The 21281-nt window shown below is 35.0% G+C and overlaps 1 protein-coding gene across 1 annotated transcript in view; it reads left to right on the forward strand.

Moving 5' to 3' along the window:
* Positions 1-4860: 4860 nt before the first annotated feature.
* LOC150107379 (reticulocalbin-2) overlaps positions 4861-21281 on the forward strand; it is an 86934-nt gene continuing 70513 nt past the window's right edge. The window contains exons 1-2 of the mRNA XM_090391241.1: positions 4861-5406; positions 9113-9260. Coding sequence (XP_090247367.1) covers positions 5196-5406; positions 9113-9260 — 359 coding nt within the window. The 5' untranslated portion in view covers positions 4861-5195. The remainder of the gene's footprint in view (positions 5407-9112; positions 9261-21281) is intronic.

Genomic DNA, 21281 nt, shown 5'->3' on the forward strand with positions numbered 1-21281 from the left:
GCAAACTCTACAGGTTAAAAGACATAGTTCCCATACGCTTAAAACACTAATATACAGTAATTTTGATAGAAAACACAGGTTTTTAATTAAAAATTGTAATTTCTTATTGATTCATAAAGTATACAGTATAGGGTTATGCATGGAACAGCATATCGGGTAAATGGCCTCCATGGCTTTGCTGGCACATACGCACTCTTTTGTGGAAATTTTCCGTGACCGTTTTGCATAAATGTGGCTGAATTTCGTTGATACAGCGCTCAATTTCCTCCTTCAAGGCGTGGATGGTCGTGGGCTTGTTGGCATAAACCTTAGACTTCAAAAAACCCCAAAGAAAAAAGTCCAATGGCGTTAAGTCACATGATCTGGGCGGCCAATTCTGATCACCAAAACGGGAAATTACACGACCAGGAAATGACTCATGCAGTAATTGAACTGTTTCTCGGGCTGCATGGCATGTGGCACCGTCTTGTTGAAACTACATGTCATCCACATCCATATCTTGCAATTTAGGCACAAAAAACTGGATTATCATGTCGCGATAGCGAGCACCATTAACTGTTATTGCCTTACCAGCCGCATTTTCGAAGAAGAAATGGACTGATGATGCCTCCAGCCCAAAATCTGCACCAAACAGTGACACGTTGTGGATGCATTTGTTTCTCAACAATCACTCGTGGATTTTCTGAAGCCCAAATGCGATAATTTTGTCGATTAACGAAGCCATCAAGATGAAAATGAGCCTCATCGTTGAAGATGATTTTGTTCGAAAAATAAGCATCCACTTGTTGTTGTTCCATAATCCGTTCTTTCGTGTAGCGCTCCATTTTTAATAACCCTGAACTGTCAGTTGTCACGCTGTCTTTTTTTTCTCGTTGGCAACACTTTACCGCACAAATGGCGCTAAATTTAAATCTTGCATGAATTTTGGGACACCCTGTGCAAAGCACTATGCCAAAATATACTAAGATACGCTATAACAACGTATGCTTTTTGTGCACCCTACAAATTAAATAGATTAATGTCTCCAAAGTACGAAATGATAAAACTGGTCTTTTGGGAACAAAGAGAAATTAACGGCCTTATATACGTTGCAATGTCAGAACACAAAATACTGACAGCAAAACATTTATGTCACTATGCAACTTTGCTAAAACATTATTTCGATGCCAACTACAGGAGAGTCAGAAATACATACCGTATAACAAGACCTCAGACTACTAATTATATCACATATAAATACAATAATCGCTACGGAAATGCCACGCGAAACTTCTACATCCCATAATTACTACATCCTACATAATAATAATAATAATAATAATAATAATAATAATAATAATAATTATTATTATTATTATTATTATTATTATTATTATTATTATTATTATTATTTAGGGTTTATATATATGCCGTTTTCGGCATATATATAAACCCTGGAAAAACAAAGCTAATGATATTCAAAAACCCCCAAACCGTGCCCATAGAAACTAAATATCTCACTATCAAACATTCATCCGCCCATACACAAATTGCAGAACCTAAAATCACAATCATCACACAGGTAAAAACAACACGCTACCTTGGACTTCACTTCGATGCAGATCAAAGTTGGAATAGCCATACAAACTACCTACATACCAAGCTTAGGATAATAGCAAGCAAACTATACAGATTAAAAGACATTGCCCCAACCCACATAAAAATACTAATCTATAAAGCATTATGTGAAAACATTTTAAGATATGCATTCACATCATACGCATTCTGCGCAGACTACAGACTTAACAAGCTACAATGGTTGCAAGATAAAATGATAAAACTGATATTCTGGGAACAACCCACTCTTATGCAGGAAGCATGGACAAAACACAAAATATTTAAGGTGAAACACTTACGCCACTACACAGTCATGTTAAAACACTACTACAGCTCAACATATAGAGTAACCAGAACAACATATCAAATAACAAGACCACAGTCAACAAACTACATAACATATAAATACAACAATCACCACGGCAAAGTCACCCGAAACTTCTACGTACCTGACATGATAAACAAACTGCCGTTCGACAACAGAAACCTAGGAACATACAGAGAGCTGAAACAGGCACTATATAAATATTATAGCGAGAATGAAAATTAGAGCAATACCTGTTTCTCTCTCCCCCACCACACATACACACACACACACACACACAAACCTACGACAACCCCTCCTCTCAAAAAACTACCACTACAAGAACACAAAGAAACAAACACACCATGTCTAAATCCAACCCTATTTGCACAAAAAAAAAAAAAAAGTTAAACTGTAATAGCAGTCGAAGTCTTTCAAGCACGTATCAACAAACAGTAAAATCAACACCTGGCTTGTGACCACTATAGGAACACAACCATGAAACCACCACCCTCTGTCATCTATTATCTTTCTCAGATAAGCTCTGCTAAGCTTCGAGGAAGAAAATTACTAACTTGCAAGTATCTGTTATACACACTTGTAATGCTTTATAAATATTATATACATATAATTACTACAGCAACTATGTATGCAATTCATCTGAGACTTTAAAAAAAAAAAAAAAAAATTCTGTACAATCCTTATTGTAATTCTGTAAATATTATTATTGTATGTAACTTATACTGAGATATAACAAAATGTAAAAAAAAAAAAAAAATAATAATAATAATAAAATTATTATTATTATTGTTATTATTGAATCGTGTGTGTATGTTGCATTACTGCATTGTATCGTGAATTGTGTGCACATTGGTGCCAATCCAAATTTAGCTAGTTTAAAAAAATGTATATTCATATTTATAAAATGTACTCTGCATTTTGTATATCGAATTTTCGTACTGTACAGAAAAGAGAATATGTTTTTCATTGTGTGTGTGCAGATACTCTGTGCGATAGTAAACCTTATCATTTTCATTGTAAAAATAAATAAGTCGTTTATATAAAATAAACCTTATTGTAAATATTGTAAATATTATTATTGTATGTAATTTATACTGAGACATAATAAAATGTTTAAAAAAAATAATTATTATTATTATTATTATTATTTGATCTTCCCTTTGATCTTCATTATTAATTATCCTACCAACTTTGGTAAATTTTGACATTAAATTTTGAATTCATGATAATGATTAAGAACAGAATGAAGCCCAGTGGAGGCATAGCCATTCAGTACTATTCTCTGCCGTCTATCCCTTAACTCAGTGGTTCCCAAACTGTACGCCGCAAAATATTCCAGTATTTTCACTGAAATCTTATTGAGCTGTATTGCAACAATACACCGAAGACAAAATTTTGCAGCATGGAACTAAATGACTTTACGATATCGGTAAAATATGAATATCCTCAGATAAATGGTAAAACTCAGCGAATCTTAATTCCATTTGCAACGTCATGTTTGTGCAAAGTTGGGTTTTAGGCGGTCGCTGAGGTAGTGGTAAAAAGAATATCGTGCGAAAATCAACGTGGAACAGGAAACGAGAGTGACTGTGTTTCCAAAGTGGCTTTGATTCTAAGGTTTGAGAAAATGTGCAGCACACAAGACTCACCCGTCCCACTAATTACGATTTATTTATTCAATGATATGATTGTTCAAAATATGTACTTATTTAATACTTTTTTACATAAATTGTTTGTGAATTTAAAATGCATGTTTCATTTATTTATTTATTTTAACTTAACCAACCTAACCACACCTACTGCGCACTGCAACTGTTAGGTAGGCCTATGTTCTGACCTTAGGCAGTGTAGAAAAATCCTGAGACGCTCAGGGCGCCTTGAACTGAAAATGTTTGGGAACCACTTAACCATTCTTTTAAAAACGTATTTCTCCAATTTGTAAAAGTTTGTGAGGTGCGGTATCGAATGTTTTACTAAAATCCAAAATAATGAGGCCGAAGGTATTATCTTTATCCATTTCGTTAGTAACGGTATCTATGATACCGAGTTGGATAAAGTGTACTTACTTTTAACAAAGCCATGTTACAATTGATTTATAATTTTATTGCCATTTAAATGTTCCTGCAGGTTATCCTTAACAGCAACAACAACAACAATAATAATTCGTTGCATACAGGCTCTTAAGCTCTATCATGAGTTACGATATTGGTTTTCGGGACCATAATTTTATCGTAAGTCTTTTGCCTAAATATGTATTATTTAGGCATATTATTTACCTGCAACAGACATTAAGTATAGGCCTGCAGTTCTCCATATCACTTTTGATCCTCTTTCCTTATGGATTTGGGCATTCGGTGTTCTCCAATTTACTGGAGCTTCTCCTGAATCAAAGAAGTCCTCTTTATTATAGTTACCTATTTAGCTATCTCTTTAAACAAAACTCTTTATAATTCGCTTATATAGCAAAGGTTGGTTGATTGGTAGAGCCTCTGCTACTAATGGCTCAGTTAAGTAAGTTTGAGCGCGGTTAGTAGTTGGAAGAGGAAATCGTTCGATGCTGTTGCCCCACTCTCCCTCGATGAGTCTTTGGACTTCCTGGAGGTGTCAAATAATAATAATAGAGAGTAAATTATTACCTTCATTTATGATCAACATTTTTCCTGATTTTGATGCATATAATTTCTTATTTTCTTCCTATTCAAAATTTTTTATAATCTGCCTTTTCAAGTTTTATATATTTAATAGTGTTGTTGCAAACAACTTTATCATAACTAGACGAATCTCATCGATTACACCAATCAGCTTTCTTTTTCCTTGTCTTTTTTAAAGTTATTTAAGAGTACAAACTGAATATGTACATCTTAAACCCGCGCCCTCTTTTCACAAAAAGAAGAAGTAGAAGAAAAGATTAAGCTTTTGAAAGATTTGTGAAGCCTTAAGAGCACATTGAGTGCCTTGCTCTGTGTGTTGTATCTGTTCTATTTTGATTACATATTACATTTTTTAGCCATTCTTGAATTGTAGATCTGCTTAACGATTTTTCCTTGCACGAATGGTTTAATTAAAAGGCCATAGAAGGGAATTTTTTGGTTGCGATTATATTGTATAGCTTGATTTTTTCAGTGTTGTTACTGCATGTGGTGTTTGGTGTGTGTGTGCGTGCGCGCTTGATGTCAGTGGGAGACGTATCGTATCATATCATCCGAACACGAATCCTTGATTAAAGTAAGTTTTGTAATTCGTCTGCTGTAAGCTACTCATTATTCACATAGTCATGAAAAATATGCTTCCATTATTGTGCATCACATCTCTTATTTTTGTTTTGGAACCGTTTGTTCGATGTGGACCTCATGGTCATACCCATAAGACTTCAAAAGATGAGCTGACGAAAGAAAGACTAGAAGATGGGGCCATGAATCCCCGTGATCACAATCACTACATGAATGGTGATCATCGCACAGAATTCGATCATGAAGCAATACTTGGTAAGTATACTTGCAGAGAAAGCTTCTTAAGTTTAAAGATAAAAGTAAAAATTAAATTGCAAAACTAAATTTATTGAGGTACTGTTATTGTTGTTCGCTTTAGGAACATATGAGAAGTAATTTGGCTACAAAAATGAAAGAAAAATATTATGAACATCTTTTTGACTACGGTGTTTATTCGGAAAAAGAAATAGCATTTTCGTTATGCCATTAAGATTCGTTACTGCATTACTCGATTTTCAATGTTATTATTCAGTTATTAAGATATAATGCAAATGTTAGGATTGAAATGTATTTATTCAGAAAATATGTTTATAAATTTATTGGATGATGAAATGCATAACTTTTGCTGTTACCTCTGTTTTATTTGTTTGAAAAGATTTTCCCAGTTTGTTACTTTTTCTGTTATGAAATCTTAAATGTGAGGTTAGACAGGTATTTCTTTATTTAAGAAAGAGCTTTAAATGTTTAAATTTCAAGAAATCTGATAATGCAATATAATTTTTTAATGCTATGTATTTTTTTTTTAACTTCTGATTAAACGAGTTTTCATTTATGGGAAAGTTAGTGTTTTAATTTGTCTGTACACAGACATGTATAGTGATTGCTGCATTTAAGTATACAGCTCATACTTTTTTCTTCACAAATTTGTAGAGACGAAAGTGTGAACTTTGCTATTAGAATTCCTTCCTCAGCATTTTTTTTTTCTTTCACACACATTTATCATATTTCTTTCTAAAAGATTCAATGTACTAATGCTGTTGTTATTGACATACCTTTTATTTTTGTTTTAACTACTTAAAAATGTACATATAATAGAAACTTTTCTGGAACAATACAAAAAAAGCAGCTACACTACAATTGAAGCAAACTTTCACTCATTACTACTGTTATTAAAGTTGTATGGACTTTGACTATCATTTTACTGCTGATACAATGTATTGCAAATTACTTGACATTAGCATGTAATGTAGGCTATCCCTGTCTTTATTAACTAAGCTTCCCACAATCCTGCATACTAGAAGAAGATATACACGTGAAAAAATAATAAAATAAAATCCTCATGTTCATGTGATTTCCATGCACCAAGTCATTGTGCACCTTGTCTCCTTTTCCAGTATTGCTCACTTGAGTCACACAGTCTGTTTCTCTGTGATCTTAAAAAAACAGAGCTACAGATCTTAAAGAACAGATAAGGCAGCTTTTCTGCATGAAAGAAAGTGTACTAGCTGTGGACTAGATATTAATATTGATATTATTAAGGTAAGCAAGGTGACAAGAGAGTGATAGACATAGCTCATGTTCTTGGCATGCTAGTGATAATAATTCATATGACAGTTCTGAAACATGCTGATTTACATGAAGAAGGAGTGATCTAATGGAAATTATGGAACTTCGACTAGAATATAGATATTATTATTATTATTATTACTACGGGCTACTCCAGGAGTCCTTAGACTCATCGAGGGAGGCCCTAAACATCATGTTCACACAGCTGTTCAACATTCTCACAGTATCTATCATACCTTGCCTTGAACTCGCTCACTGTCATAGCACCCACAACAGACTCTGGCAGCTTATTCCACTCATTTACCACTCTAAAAGTAAAGAACCCAGCTCTAACACCCCTGCTAACCACGCTCTTGCCCAGCTTCCATGGGTGTCCCCTAGTTCTCCCACCACCAGTCCTGATCTCAAAAATATCATCTGAATTAATCCTATAGAATCCTTTTAGCAATTTGAATGTCTCAATCATATCTCCCCTTTTCCGCCTATCAACAACTATATCTATAAAGGATCTTTATAGATATGATCTATAAAGATCCTTTTCATGTTGCTAGCCCTTTCCAAAAAATCCCCATAAGCTTAGCCCTCATGCGAAAAGTGCCTAATGGCCTTTAGCCAGTATTCTGTAGTCTTCAGACACACTGTTATAGTGAAAGATTGAGATGACAATTGATAATCTACTTAGATTTCTGCCACTCCTTCATTTTTCATCTAAACCTAAATGAGCAATTTAGATGGTTAGTTTATACATACATACATACATACATATATAATTATGCAATTTCTATACATGAGCGATAGAAATACCTATAACCTGTCTATAACTTGTTAATGTTATGGTGAGAGTTGAGAAAGAAGGAACCTGTGGACATTTTTCTTGAAATGCTAGAAGCAACTGTTGGAAAGACATCATGAGGAAGGCTGTTCCAGATAATAGAGGCAGATTGAATAAAAGAGGAAAAGTTCAAGGAGTTTAGTGTGTGCGTGTGCGCATGCACACAACTAGACTGAAAATGGATGCTGAGCAGCAACTGCTCATGTTTTAACAGCTTAGTGAAAGGTGGGGAAAAACAATGGATAATAGTTCAATGGAGTGGTGTCCTTTGCAGTACCACTGGTACTGCATTTGATTTGGGATTTGTAGAGCTAGTATCTAGATGAGTGAAAAGTAAATGTTTTGAGTAGTAAAGAATGTGAAGTGTATTAAAGCTGTTGAAGTGATGTATTTATGCTAGGAAAGGCTAGAGGTAAATGTCAATCCACTATATTAAATGTGAATGATAAACTTGAGGCTCTTTTTGAGGTTTAAAGGTTAACCTTACTATATTAAAGAATGATATGGAAGTGTTTAAGGAACTGGTTGTCGAAGATCTTGGAGTTTTGGATATTTATGCACTTTATGGTTTGGCAAATAAGGAAGAATGGAATGTATTATCATCAGCAAAACCATGAATATGATTATTGAAGATTATTAGGCAATAGAAAAAATTCTGAAGCACTCCTGCATTGGTGCAGAAGCTCATAGAGAGGAAGCCATCCACCATAATATGATAAAAGATTATCATAAAATACAATGATAAAAGATGATCATAAAAATAAAAGAAGAAGCTGGCTACTCATTTGCAGAGAGTGAAAGATAGACCTTAGGAAGGTGGTTTATCAAACAGCCATTAATGCTAGGCACATGATGAAATGCTATGGAAATATCAAGAGCAACAGCACACGTTCCTTTAAACGTTTCCATGTACATCTAATAGGTCATGATGTAGGCTGAAAGATCTGCCATAGATCTAGAACAGTGGAATCCATACTTGCAGGTCTTTAGATAGCGGAGAAGTTAACTCTTGATTACCCTTTCCATTATTTTGGAGAGGACTAAGATGAGGGCAGTGAATTGGTAGTTTGACAGTCCTTTTATCTATCTTTTTTGGAAGGGATTGGATATAGGCTTGCTTCTATATATTGAAATAAAGTGCTAGCTGAGTATAAAAGACTGAGAGACGATTTAGGACAAGTGGTTGTTCTTTTCCATTAGTATGGGTGCCATTTCCTGTGTCACAGTCCCATTTAATCCTTAAATTAACTCTTATGGAAATGTTGTTCTCACCGTAAGTGACTTCACCATCAGCAGTCATTTTTTGGTCTGTCATTCACTTATAATGAGGAACCTCCTTTTTTTTTTTTTTTGCATGCTATGGAAGTTTGTATCTGATGTTTTGTTGCTTCTTTATTCCTGTTTCCTCATATGTTAGATGTAGAAGTGTGAAAAAAAAGTATACATAGTTAATATTTAATCCACCTAAAGGTTATCATCTTTTAATTTATTTATAACTATAAATAAATCAGGAAATTTATTTACTTTAGCAACTTGTATTATATTAGCAACCACTTTTCTAAACATATATATTTCTTTCTCTAGGCAGCCGAGATGTCGCCGAAGAATTTGATCACCTCAGTCCAGAAGAATCCAAAAAGAGGCTTAAGATTTTAGCTGACAAGATGGATAAAGATCATGATGGCTACATAGAAAGAAAGGAGTTGACTGACTGGATACTTAAATCTTTTAGGTTGCTTTTCATTCCATTCCTCAAATTGATTTTATTATTATTGTAATGTATGTACATTTAGAAGAGCACTGATGATTAGAGATAATGATCTTATAGACCTTGATCTGACTTCTTATCAAGACTACTGTGTACAGATCTGGTCCCCTGAGTTTCAAGAGGAATAGGTTACAAAGGCCCGAGTTATGTTTGGTAAATAAGCATAAAATGAGTACATCCTTACATAGATTTTGAAGAAAAAATTTCATTTCAAGCAACATCAAAATGATATATTTTAACATTTATTGTTTAGAACTTATTCACCCCTCCCCCATCTCTCTAGAACTTTTTCATTAATGTTATAATGCATTGATTTTACAAGCTTTTATTGCAGTTGTTTCTGAGTTTTACATTTCAGAATCATATGTGTATTATCAGCACAGAAATCAGCTATATCTTTGATTCTTCTGCCTGTGTTTTTTTTTTTTTTTATTGTTATAGGGAGTCCACAATTTTTTGTTTAGATTCATTTCTAGAGAATTCTTAGGTCATTCTAAGAAATTGTCTGTCTGTCTCTCTTTAAGAATGGCATGCAATTAAATCTGGTTAAAAACAACATTTTAAATAAACTGAGAAATCACTGCTTTTGTTTCATCTGTCACTTTGCAGTCTTAACCAGTTTCCATTTGATTTGTCATTTATCTGCACTTGCACTTCCACAGTGAGATCAAGATATGTAAAAGAAGACATTCCATTCAAAGTGTAACAATAAGTCACCTATGTGACACTCAGTGGAGGAAGGAAAGAAAAGTCGCCTTTACAGTTCACCACTTTGATGAATCAACACCTGTGGACTTCATACTCAAATGGTTACCATACTCTTTTTTTTATTTTTTTTAATTTAAAGTCTATGGTTAACATCTATTTATTTTTATGGACTTAAAAGTATAAGGTTGTCATTTAAGAGTGAAGTACTGAGCACCTGAGTGCCAAAGACACCTTTGATGTCTCAGTGAAGATGCATTAATGCTTTTGGACATCACTTTCAAGTGATAACCATATTTTCTGCCTTTCCTCCCTTTCTTAGAATCTGCAAAGTATGTTGATTATCTTCTATGACTTCCAGAAAATAATATAGATTACTGTTCATTTTCAATAAATGATTGCACTTTCTTTTTTCGCATTTAAGCTTCAATTTGCATGCTAATAGAAATAATACTAATCATCTCAACAGCAGTGGCAAATTCTCCATGCTTGCTGCAAAAGCTCATTAATTCAGAAAGAAGTACTGTTTATTTGTCAATAAATACATGCATTTATAAGCATTCCATTTAGGCTTTTATTTTTGTAGACAGAAGACATCTTAAGCTTGCGCGTCAATAATTGAGCTTTGCATCATGTATCGAAGCCGATGCTTGCTCGTCTAGTCAAAGCTACCTTGGCTTGCTCAGTTGTAGGAGCTTACAGGTCCTCGCAGCAGCTCTGTGATTTCATGCACGTGCATATCCATTTCACGTCGTCTGATTCTGTTGCTTAAACCACATGCCATATGCAGTCGACGTAGCTCTAGTCAGTGAGCTTCATCAGCCTTTACAAGTGTGCATGTTGCTTGGGAACATTAAGTTACAACCAACTTTTTATGACGATGTTATTGACCAGTTCATAAAGAAGAACCGTAAGGTAGAATTTCTATTCAAGTAGCTAAATTGAAAAAGATAGAATATCATTCGTAAAATAAATGTTGTATTTGTATGATTAAATGTACATAAATTTCTAAATATATAGTTTTAAATGGTCAGTACAGGTAACCCTCGTATAACACGGTAGTTATACAATGCAGTTTTAATATAACGCGGTCTACAAATTGTAATAACCCTTGTTCAACGCTGTACTTATAAAACGCGGTTTTGACAAAAACACAGTCTAGAAATTGTAGTAACCCTTTAACTTTTCATATATTTTTCACTGCGCGACTTAAAAATCAAATTTTATCTTCGTTAAATTTGTGTCTGCCCGTATTGTGCAGATAGTTATAAGTAGCGAATTTATATTAGTGGAAAAACCCTTTAGCACGCATTTATGTCAATTGTATACCATATAAAGTGTTTATTGTTGAAAATTGTCTTCGTTTTCTGCCAGGAAAGTGCATTAAAAATCATAAGTGTGTTATCTCAAGCTGAGCACTTTATTTTCTGGTGAGTTACATACAGAATTAATATGTAATGCTTTTTTATGTAAAAAAATTATTTTTATAGTAATGGCCACAAATTGCATTGAAAGGGAAAAAATGAATATTGAAAAGAAAATTCTTCTCGAAGAAAAAAAATTAAAATCATGGATCGGTTGAAAAATGGAGAAAAACCAGTTGTTGTAAGGACTTTGAATTTAAATGAATCAACAATTCAAACACAATGAACATAAACTCCGAGAAAGTGTTTATTACTATTATTATGGGCAACTCCAAGGAGTCGACAGACTCATCGAGGGAGGCCCTAACATCATGTCAAGAACAACTATTCGACATTCACACAGTATCTATCATACCTCGCCTTGAACTCATTTGCAGTCATGGACCCACAACAGACTCTGGCAGCTTATTCCACTCATTCACCACTCTCCAAGTAAAAAACCTAGCTCTAACACCCTTGCTAACCACACTCTTGCCCAGCTTCCATGTATGGCCCCTAGTCCTCCCACCACCAGTCCTATTTTAAAAAATATCTATTGAATTAATCTTATAGAAACCCTTCAGTAATTTGAATGTCTCAATCATATCACCCCTTTTCTGCCTATCAACCAATTTCTGCAACCCACAAATCTTCAACCTGTTCTCATAAGGTTCATTCCATAGACCTGCTATCGTCTTGGTCACTCGTCGCTGGATCCTCTCCACCTCCTCCCGATCAAGAAGAAACCCTGGCGCCTATATCTGGGCACAGTAGTCTAGATTGGGTCTTATCAAGGCTCGATACAGAGGAACAATAACTTGTTTGTCTCTGCTTGTTAAAGTATTTTTCAGACCAAGTGATTTGATGAGCTGATTTAGCCACTTTTGTGATGTGTCCCCTAAACTTCAACTCCCTATCCACCAACACTCCCAAATCCCTGTCCTTGTCAATCTCCTGCAGTACGGTTCCACCAATGTGATATACTGCTGCTAATCTTTTCACCCCAAAATGCATAACCTGACACTTTGCCACATTAAATTGACATCCATTCTCCTTAGCCCAGTCCTCCAAACTATCCAAATCATCTTGCAAAATTTTGACATCCTGTGCACTCACTATTGCTCTACCCAACTTTGCATCATCAACAAACAAATGAACACTTCCTCTCAGATCCTTTCCTATATCGTTAATGAACAAATTGAAAAGTAGTGGTTCAAGAACAGAACCCTGCAGCACACCACTAGTCACTGGCCATCTTTTGGACTCTACTCCTGAATAAACCACTCTCTGATATCTCTCCATCAACCACCCTCCTATCCATCTCACCAACCCTCTATCCATCCCCATCTGCTCCAGTTTACTGATTAGAGTTCCATGTGGTATCCTGTCAAAGGCCTTTGCAAGGTCCAGTAGAATCACTGTAAACCCATTACCCTTATCCAGTTCAGCCGTCACTGTGTTATAAAACGTGAGCAAGTTACTGAAGCATGATCTACCCTTCACAAAACCATGTTGTCTCCCATACAATATCCCATTTTCATCTATCCAATCCTGTATTTTTCTCTTGACTAATTTCTCCAAGACCTTGACAACGATTCTTCCTGATATGCTGATCGGTCGGTAATTTACAACAGCAGTCTTGGAACCTCCTTTATGCAGTGGAATTATTTTCCCCTCTTTCCACCTCCTCGGGACTAGCCAAGACCTGAGACTCAAAATGGTCAAGGGCACTGACAATTCTTTAGCCGCTTCACATACAACACGAGCTGGTATCCATCCAATCCCACAAATGTATTGACATTGAGGTTTTCTATTCACCTCCATTTCATTCACCACAATTCCCGTATAAGCTATTGGTTCATTCATTCCTGCAATGTCACCACCCAGATGATATACTCTTGCAAAGTGCTCGCTCAGTAATTTAACTATATCAACTGATTCGGTTACCTCCCTACCATCAGCATTACTTAAAATCATTCTGCCATATGCATTTTTTCTTTTACTTGCCACATATCGAAAAAACTATTTGGGATTCTCTTTAGCATGCATGGCTAATGTTCTTTCTTAATCCGCTTTTGCTTTTCTTACCACAATCGTTACCCTTCTGGCTTGCACTTTATACCGTTCATTTGCCTGCCAGTCATCTTTCTCCTTAAATTCCCTCCATAGTTGTTTCTTTTTTTGCAGCTCAAGCTTAATGGTATTATTCATCCATTTAACTCCTACTTGATTTTTTTTATTCGGATTCTAGGTATACAGTCAGCTATTTCCTCATGCAAACACTTCTTAACCGCCTCCCATGCACTATCAGTATCCAGCCCTTGCAGTTTTACATGCCATGGCACTGAACCAATCAAACTCCTAAGCTTGTCATACTTACCAACCCGATAATTCCACATGTAGCTTGTATTAATTGTAAATTCCACACCTTTAGCCACCTCCGAAGTCAAGACCCTGTGATGACTCTCACCAATTGGTGGCAACGTGGTCATATTCGTTACAGCCAAATTTTAAGATGCATTTACTATTGCTGAATGAAGATGCAATTACTATTGCTGGGTGAATGGTAAGTGCAAAGCTTGTTGCTCGTGTACGCAATTTTCTAAGAGAAAAATGAAGAAATCTCTAATGATTTGAAAAGAAGGTGCACTCAAAAGAAAATTCCTTTGGATGGAAATCTTATTAAACAAAAAACTCTCAAAGTTTATAAACATCTATAATGCAGACCAGGTGTTCACTGCTGATGAATCCGGGTTATATTGGAAAAAAATGCCAAAACGCACCTATATTTCGAAAAATGAAAGATCAGCTCCTGTATTCAAAGTTTTCAAAGACAGAATTACTCTACTGTTTTGTAGTAATGCATGAAGTGATTACATGACAAAACTAATGTTTATTAACCGATCCTCAAATCCTCGTGCTATGAAAGATTAAAATATGCACCTATTTTTATTATGGGGTGCTTAAGGGTCAAAGCTGTATAACTGAGAGGAGACCTCCATATAGCCTTTAAAGGAATGCTGAGAACCGACCAGGGCTTCTGACATAATACCCAATCCTCACCTTCTCGTGGTGCACCCTGTTGGGTATCTACTTGGATACTGAACGGACGAGGATGGGCTGGCAATTTGGGATTTAGCCGACCAAATTGTATTTTTATTGGTTAAACCAAAATAAAAAAAAATGATGGTAAGACATGACAAAATTTCATGCTGGCCGGGGTGTCGCCCGGTTAAACAAGGCCCCCGTTGTTTTTGCCAGGGAACCAGGGCGAACAGCGAAAAGTCAGCTACTGGAACAAATCTGAAAACAAACTCCAACTCAACATCACCAGAGTTAAAGATCAGTACTATCAACATAAGAAGCCTGAATGGCAAAGAAATGGAGCTCGCTGAGGAATTAGATAAGTACCAGATTGACATAATAGGGGTGACTGAAACAAAAAAGACAAAAACTGGTGAGATCTTTCTGAGCAATAAATACAAAATGTTATATTCAGGAAATGACAAGCAAGGAAAAGAAGGAGTAGTAATAGTATTCAACACAAAATACGAGGCTAATCTTCTTGAATGGCAGGCATTCTCAAGTAGAGTAATGTGGACAAATATGAGAATCGGGAACTAGACAATGAGACTTATTTGTGCCTGTGTCTGGTCCCACAGAAGGTTCTACTAAGGTAGAAGTGGAGGGATTTTTTGAGGCTTTAGAAAAAGCAACTGACACAATGAAAAAGGAAAAGTTGGTCCTTTTTGGGGGATCTAAATAGCAGAGTAGGAAATGATTGTGAGACATACAAAAATATTGTGGGAAATTTGGGAAATTCCTGCCATGCACCCTTGAGGGTACATGGCAGGAATTTGATGATGATGACTTATTTTTATTTTGCTTAAAACATTTGTGCATTACGTGCAATTAAGCTTAATTACAATTTGTAATTTTTATAATTTTATATTATGTATTTGTGTCATAGTTTATGTTTTCTTAACTTATATGAATTACCTGAATTAAATAAAAAAATATTTTTGTTGGATATGTCGTTGTTTATATAATTTTTTTTTTTTTTTATAAAAAACAGATTTTGGAACATAACTCTACTTTTTGTATGTGAGCTGAGTCTCGCATAACGCGATTTATATAACGCGGCATTTCATTGAAACCTAACATCCGCATTATACGAGGATTACCTGTAATTCATTATTCCGATAATCAGATTTCGATCGCACCTCTCACTCCCTGAATGATAACAGGAGCAAGCGTAAATTTCAAGACCAGCATTTGCCCCTGCCCAACAGCATATAGAACTAGAGAAGTACTTTCAGATATATATCACTTTGTTCTAGAACAACACCTGTGTTTGTAAAATGGTGATAATTTGTCACTCTTCGTTATTCCTGAAACACTTTTTTCAGAGGATATATATAGTGGTCTAGTGCAAGTATTTGGATGACACACTCTTCCTCTCTCTCTCTCTCTCTCAGTTCCTTGCTCAAAATATGACTGTCATTAAAAAAAATATATTCTTCTTCCTCTCTTTTACCTTGCAGTGTCGAGGGTTTTCTATTCATTTAATTGCAACCATACACACATACACAAACATAAGATGGTTAGTCCTATGCCTCCCGGTGTATCCTATGTCTGTAGATTTATTGAGTTCTCAAGTCATAAAGTATTTTTATTAATTCTTCTCATACAATGAGAAGAATTAAAAATATACTACTCTCTAATCTTTCTTGGTCTATTTATATATATATATTTATAATTTATTTTTATTTTTTTTTGCCCACTGAAGATATTTTTCATCACCTCTCTTAAAAAACTATTTCATGATAGGTTTCTTATATCCTAACACTAACACTTTACACTGAAATGCCGAATCCTGTATTTTGATTCCAGCATCAACTAAAATTCTTCTGCTTCTTCCATTAATTGGTATGTGACAAAGACATAGAAGATGGTAAAGGACACTCCTCAACTCATGATAGGAAGAAAAAGAATGATGATTTTGGTCACCTTTGGATGTTGAACAGGAGCAGGATGCATTGCCTAGAAGAGCATTGGTGAGCATGTTGTTGATGAATTTAATAAGAGGATTGGTAACATTCTGTGAGCTAGAATGGGCCCTAAACAATTAGTTATGTACTCGTGGAGATACTAAAGTAATTCTAATATAATTTTTTAACCCAATCATGTTTTCATGGTAGTATAATTAATTTTTAAAAAAGAGGGAAAATATCAACAGTATGCAATAATTTCATCAGCATTAAAGTAAGTTATATGTTAAATACCACACCTTCAGATAATTATTTAGAATGAGAGTTATGAAATCACATAGTAATGCTTGCAAATATATCTTCTCTTTGAATCATTGTATAAGTAGAGAACTATAACGCACATAACAAGTCTTAGATATACATTTTATTATTATTATTAATAACTGTAACTTTTATAATGGGAGTGCTTAAGCTGTATAAATGAGAGATCTCCACATAGCCTTTAAAGGAATGCAGAGAACTGACCAGGGCTTCTGACCTAGCATCCAGTCCTCACCTTCTCGTGATGCATCCTGTTAGATACCTACCTGGATACTGAATAATTCAGGATAGGCTGGCAATTTCGGATTTGGCCAACCAAATTGTATTCTTATTGACTTAATCCCCACTGTAAAATGATGGTACAACATGACAGAATTTCATGCTGGCTGGGGTGTTGCCCAGTTAAACAAGCCCCCTTTGTTTTTGCCAGGGAACCAGGGTGAACAGCAAAAAGTCAGCTACTGAAACAAATCCTGAAACACATCCCAACTCAACATCATCAGAGTTCAAGATACTATATTCATAGTAGTATCAATATAAGAGGCCTGAATGGCAAAGAAATGGAACTAGAGAAAAATTGGATAAGTACCAGATCGACATAATAGGGGTGACTAAAACAACAACAAAAAAAAAACTGGTGAAATCTTTCTAAGCAATAAATACCAAATGTTATATTCAGGCAATAACGATCAAGGAAAAGAAGGAGTAGTCATAGTATTCAACACTAAATATGAAGCTAATCTTCTTGAATGGCAGGCAATATCAAGTAGAGTGATGTGGGCAAATATCAGAATGGGAAACTGGACAATGAGACTTATTTGTGCCTATGGTCCCGCAGAAGATTCTACTAAGGTAGAAGTGGAGGAATTTTTTGAGGGTTTAGAGAAAGCAAAAGTTGGTCCTTGTTGGAGATCTAAATAGTAGAGTAGGAAATGATTATCAGACATGCAGAAATAATTTTGGAAAATTTGGAGAAAAGAGCAAAGGTAATAATAATGACAAATACCTGTTGGATTTCTGCTCAGGACATGGACTGGTTATTACATACACCATGTTCCAACATAAAAATGTGCACAAATTCACATAGAGAGAAGAGGCAAGGAATAAGAAGTCTCATTGACTATGTTATTATTGATAGTGATGTTTTCTCACTGGTGCAGAACACCAGAGTGTGTAGAGGATTTGAAATTGGAAGTGATCATCATTTAATCTTGAGCAGGATAAAATTAAATGTCATACTGAAAAGAAGAATACATAAGAAAGTTTTAAAGCGAATAAAAGTTGAGCAGCTCTCGGATGTGAACTGTAGACTAAAATACACAAACATTATTCAAGAAAAAATGAAAGAGTTTGAGAACAGGAACCAAACCTTGGAGATTTAGTGGCAAGCCTTGAAGAAAACCCTTATTGATTCAGCCAGAGAGGCATGTGGTGAGGTTGTTCTGCAAGGATAAAAAAATCAGAACTCCATGCTGGACACAGAAAGTTAAAAAGGCAGTGAAGGAAAATAAGAAAGCATATCAAAAGTTCCTGGCAAATTAGTCAGCTTGTGCCCTTAGAGAATACAGAGACAAACGTAAGAAAGCTAAACAAAAGTCATGGGAGGACTTTTGGCATAAATATCAAGAAGGTGGCAAGTTATTCTGGAGGTTGTTGAAGAAGCTTAGAAATGGAGGAAAGAATGCTGTAAAAGGAATTAGAGATGATAAAGGTGGCATGAAAACAGAAGAAAAAGATATCCTTGAAGTATGGAGTAATTACTTTGAAAAACTGCTAAATGAAACAAGCAGTGACAGCACAATGATAAAAAAACACTCAACAGGCATGCAATCATATCCATACATATCCATACTTCAAGTATAAAAAGCCTGAAATGTGGAAAGGCAGCAGGAGTAGATGATATTTGACTAGAAATGCTCAAGTATGGAGATATAAAAGTCTTGCAGTGGCTGCACTGCATAGTTCAGAAGGCCTGGATACAGGGACGAATTCCAGATGATTGGAGTAGACTTCTCATAGTACCCATATATAAAAAGGGAAATAAAACTGAATGTGAGAATTACAGAGGTATTTCCCTACTGAGCATTCCTTGTAAGATTTATGCAAGTATACTTGAGAAATGATTGAGAAGGATTGTAGAAGAAAAGCTTGGTGAAGAACAAGCTGGATTCAGGCCAAATAGAGGCTGTCAGGATCAGATTTTCACTTTACGATAAATACGTGAGAAATCATGAGAATATAACAAAGATCTGTATTTAAGTTTTGTAAACCTGAGAAAGGCATATTACAATCTGCCAAGAGAAAAGTTACTCAAAATGCTATAGTTATATGGTGTCAATGGCCAGCTGTTAGAATTGCTGCTGACTTACATCTCAAATAAAAACTCAGTGTTGCTTGATATAATGCCCTATTGACACCATATAACTGTACACGAAAATGGTCTAATGTTAAATTTGGTGTCAAACAAGAAAGTACATCATCCGCTCTGTTATTCATTATCTACATGGATCACATTATGAAGGAAAGTGGTATTAAACCTAATATCAAAATTAGAGATATTAATCTCAGCTCTTTACTTTATGCATATGATGTTTTACTTCTAAATAAATCCACTACAAGTCTGCAGGTTTCCCTGACTAAATTGAATAACTGTTGTAAGAAATTTGGTATAAAAATCAGCACTAACTAGACAGAAAATAGGCAGAAACATTGAAATTATCAATTGCATCATGAATGGAGAACCCATAGAACAAGTAAAACATTTCAGCTGCTTAGGCACAATTTTTAGTGAAGATGGTAAATTGAATATGGAAATGACAACAGAATCAACAAAGCCGATATGGTAGGAAGTCAACTGAATAAATTTATATGGAATAAGAGAGAAATTAGTCAAAACACTAAAATTAGATATATATAAGACAGTGTTCAGACCAATTTTAACTTATGGATCTGAGAGCTGGGTTAGAAATAAAACACTTGACCAAGACTAGTGACCATAGATATGAGAGTCTTGAGAAAGACTAGGAGAATGAACAGATGGCATTAGTGACAATATCATGTTAAATATAAGGATATTAGGAAAGAACTTGACATTGTTAGCATCTAGGAATGTGTTAGCAGGGCTAATCTCAGGTGGTATGGTCACTTAAACAGAATGGGAGATTAAAGATTAGCAAAGCAAGTGTTCTCTGTCAGATTGGCAGGAAAAAGACCAAGAGGAAGACCAAGATATAAGTGGATTGATACAGTAAAAGGTGCCTTAGAAGGCAGAAATATAAGATTTGAGATTGATTTGGAGGAAAATTGTTGATAGGAAGTTAGTAATGATGTAAGTACTATCATAATATCCTGTACATCCCTTGAGGGTACATGTCAGGAATTTGATGATGATGACTTTTATAATGCTGTTACCCAAGATATTCAGCAGTACATGTTCTTAGCAGACATCAATTTCTTTGGTAACTTATTAGTGGGTCACCCACTAACATTTAAATTTTAGTTTCTGTAAATTCTGACATCTGTTATCATCATCATCAATTTCCTGATATGTACCCCCCAATGAATGTTCAGGTTACTATGACTGCATGACATGATTAAGTTTACATTATTATTAACCTCCTAACAACAATTTTCCTCCAAATCAATCTATTACTTGTGAGCACTCCAATATTGCCATATCTAACATTTTGTGCTTTTAAGGCACTTATGACCGAATCAATCCACCTAGACTTTGGTTTTTCTCCGTGTCTCTTTCCTGCCATCTCATCATCAAACACCCATTTTGCTAACTTTTCTTCACCCATTCTATTTAAGTGGCCATACCACCTTAGATTAGCTCTGCTAAGACTTGAATGCTAATAATGTCCAGTTCCTTTCTAACATCTTCATTTTTAATATGATTCTGCCATTGATACCATTGATTCACTATCCTGATTTTTCTCAGACCCTTCATATCTGTGGTCTCTGGTCTTTGATCAAGTGCTTTATTTCTAATCCAACTCTCAGATCCATAACTTAAAACTGGTTTAAACACTGGCTTGTATACACTGCTAGTTTGGTGTTTTAGCTAATTTCTCTCTTATTCCATATAAATTTATTCAGCCTGCTACCCAATATACCTGCTTTGCTTATTCTGTTGTCTATTTCCAGATTTAACCTGCCTACTTCACTAAAAACTGTGCCTAAATAGCTGAAATATTTTACTTTTTCAAATAGGATCTCCATTGAGGTAGCTGAGGTTTTCTGTGCTCCTGCCTATTTTCATAGTTTTGGTCTTTTTATTACTGATTTTCCTGCTAAATTTGTGATGATTATTATTCAATTTAGTTAGTAAATCCTGGAGACTTGCACTAGATGTGTTTAGGAGTACAACTTTAACTGCATAAAACAAAGAGCTAAGTTTGGCATCTCCAATTATGAAAGAAAGTGGCATTAGGCCACTTTCTTTCATAATGAAATCCATACAGATAATGAATAAGAGTGGATTAATAATGGAACACATATAGACCACAGTAATAACTTTAATTAAATAAATAAAGGTACAAATATTTCATACTGAAAGTAAC

This window comes from Typopeltis vanoorti, chromosome 4, assembly GCF_054136105.1.
Source record: "Typopeltis vanoorti isolate ZY-2024b chromosome 4, IOZ_Tvanoo_1.0, whole genome shotgun sequence".
Classification (NCBI taxonomy): Eukaryota; Metazoa; Arthropoda; class Arachnida; order Uropygi; family Thelyphonidae; genus Typopeltis; species Typopeltis vanoorti.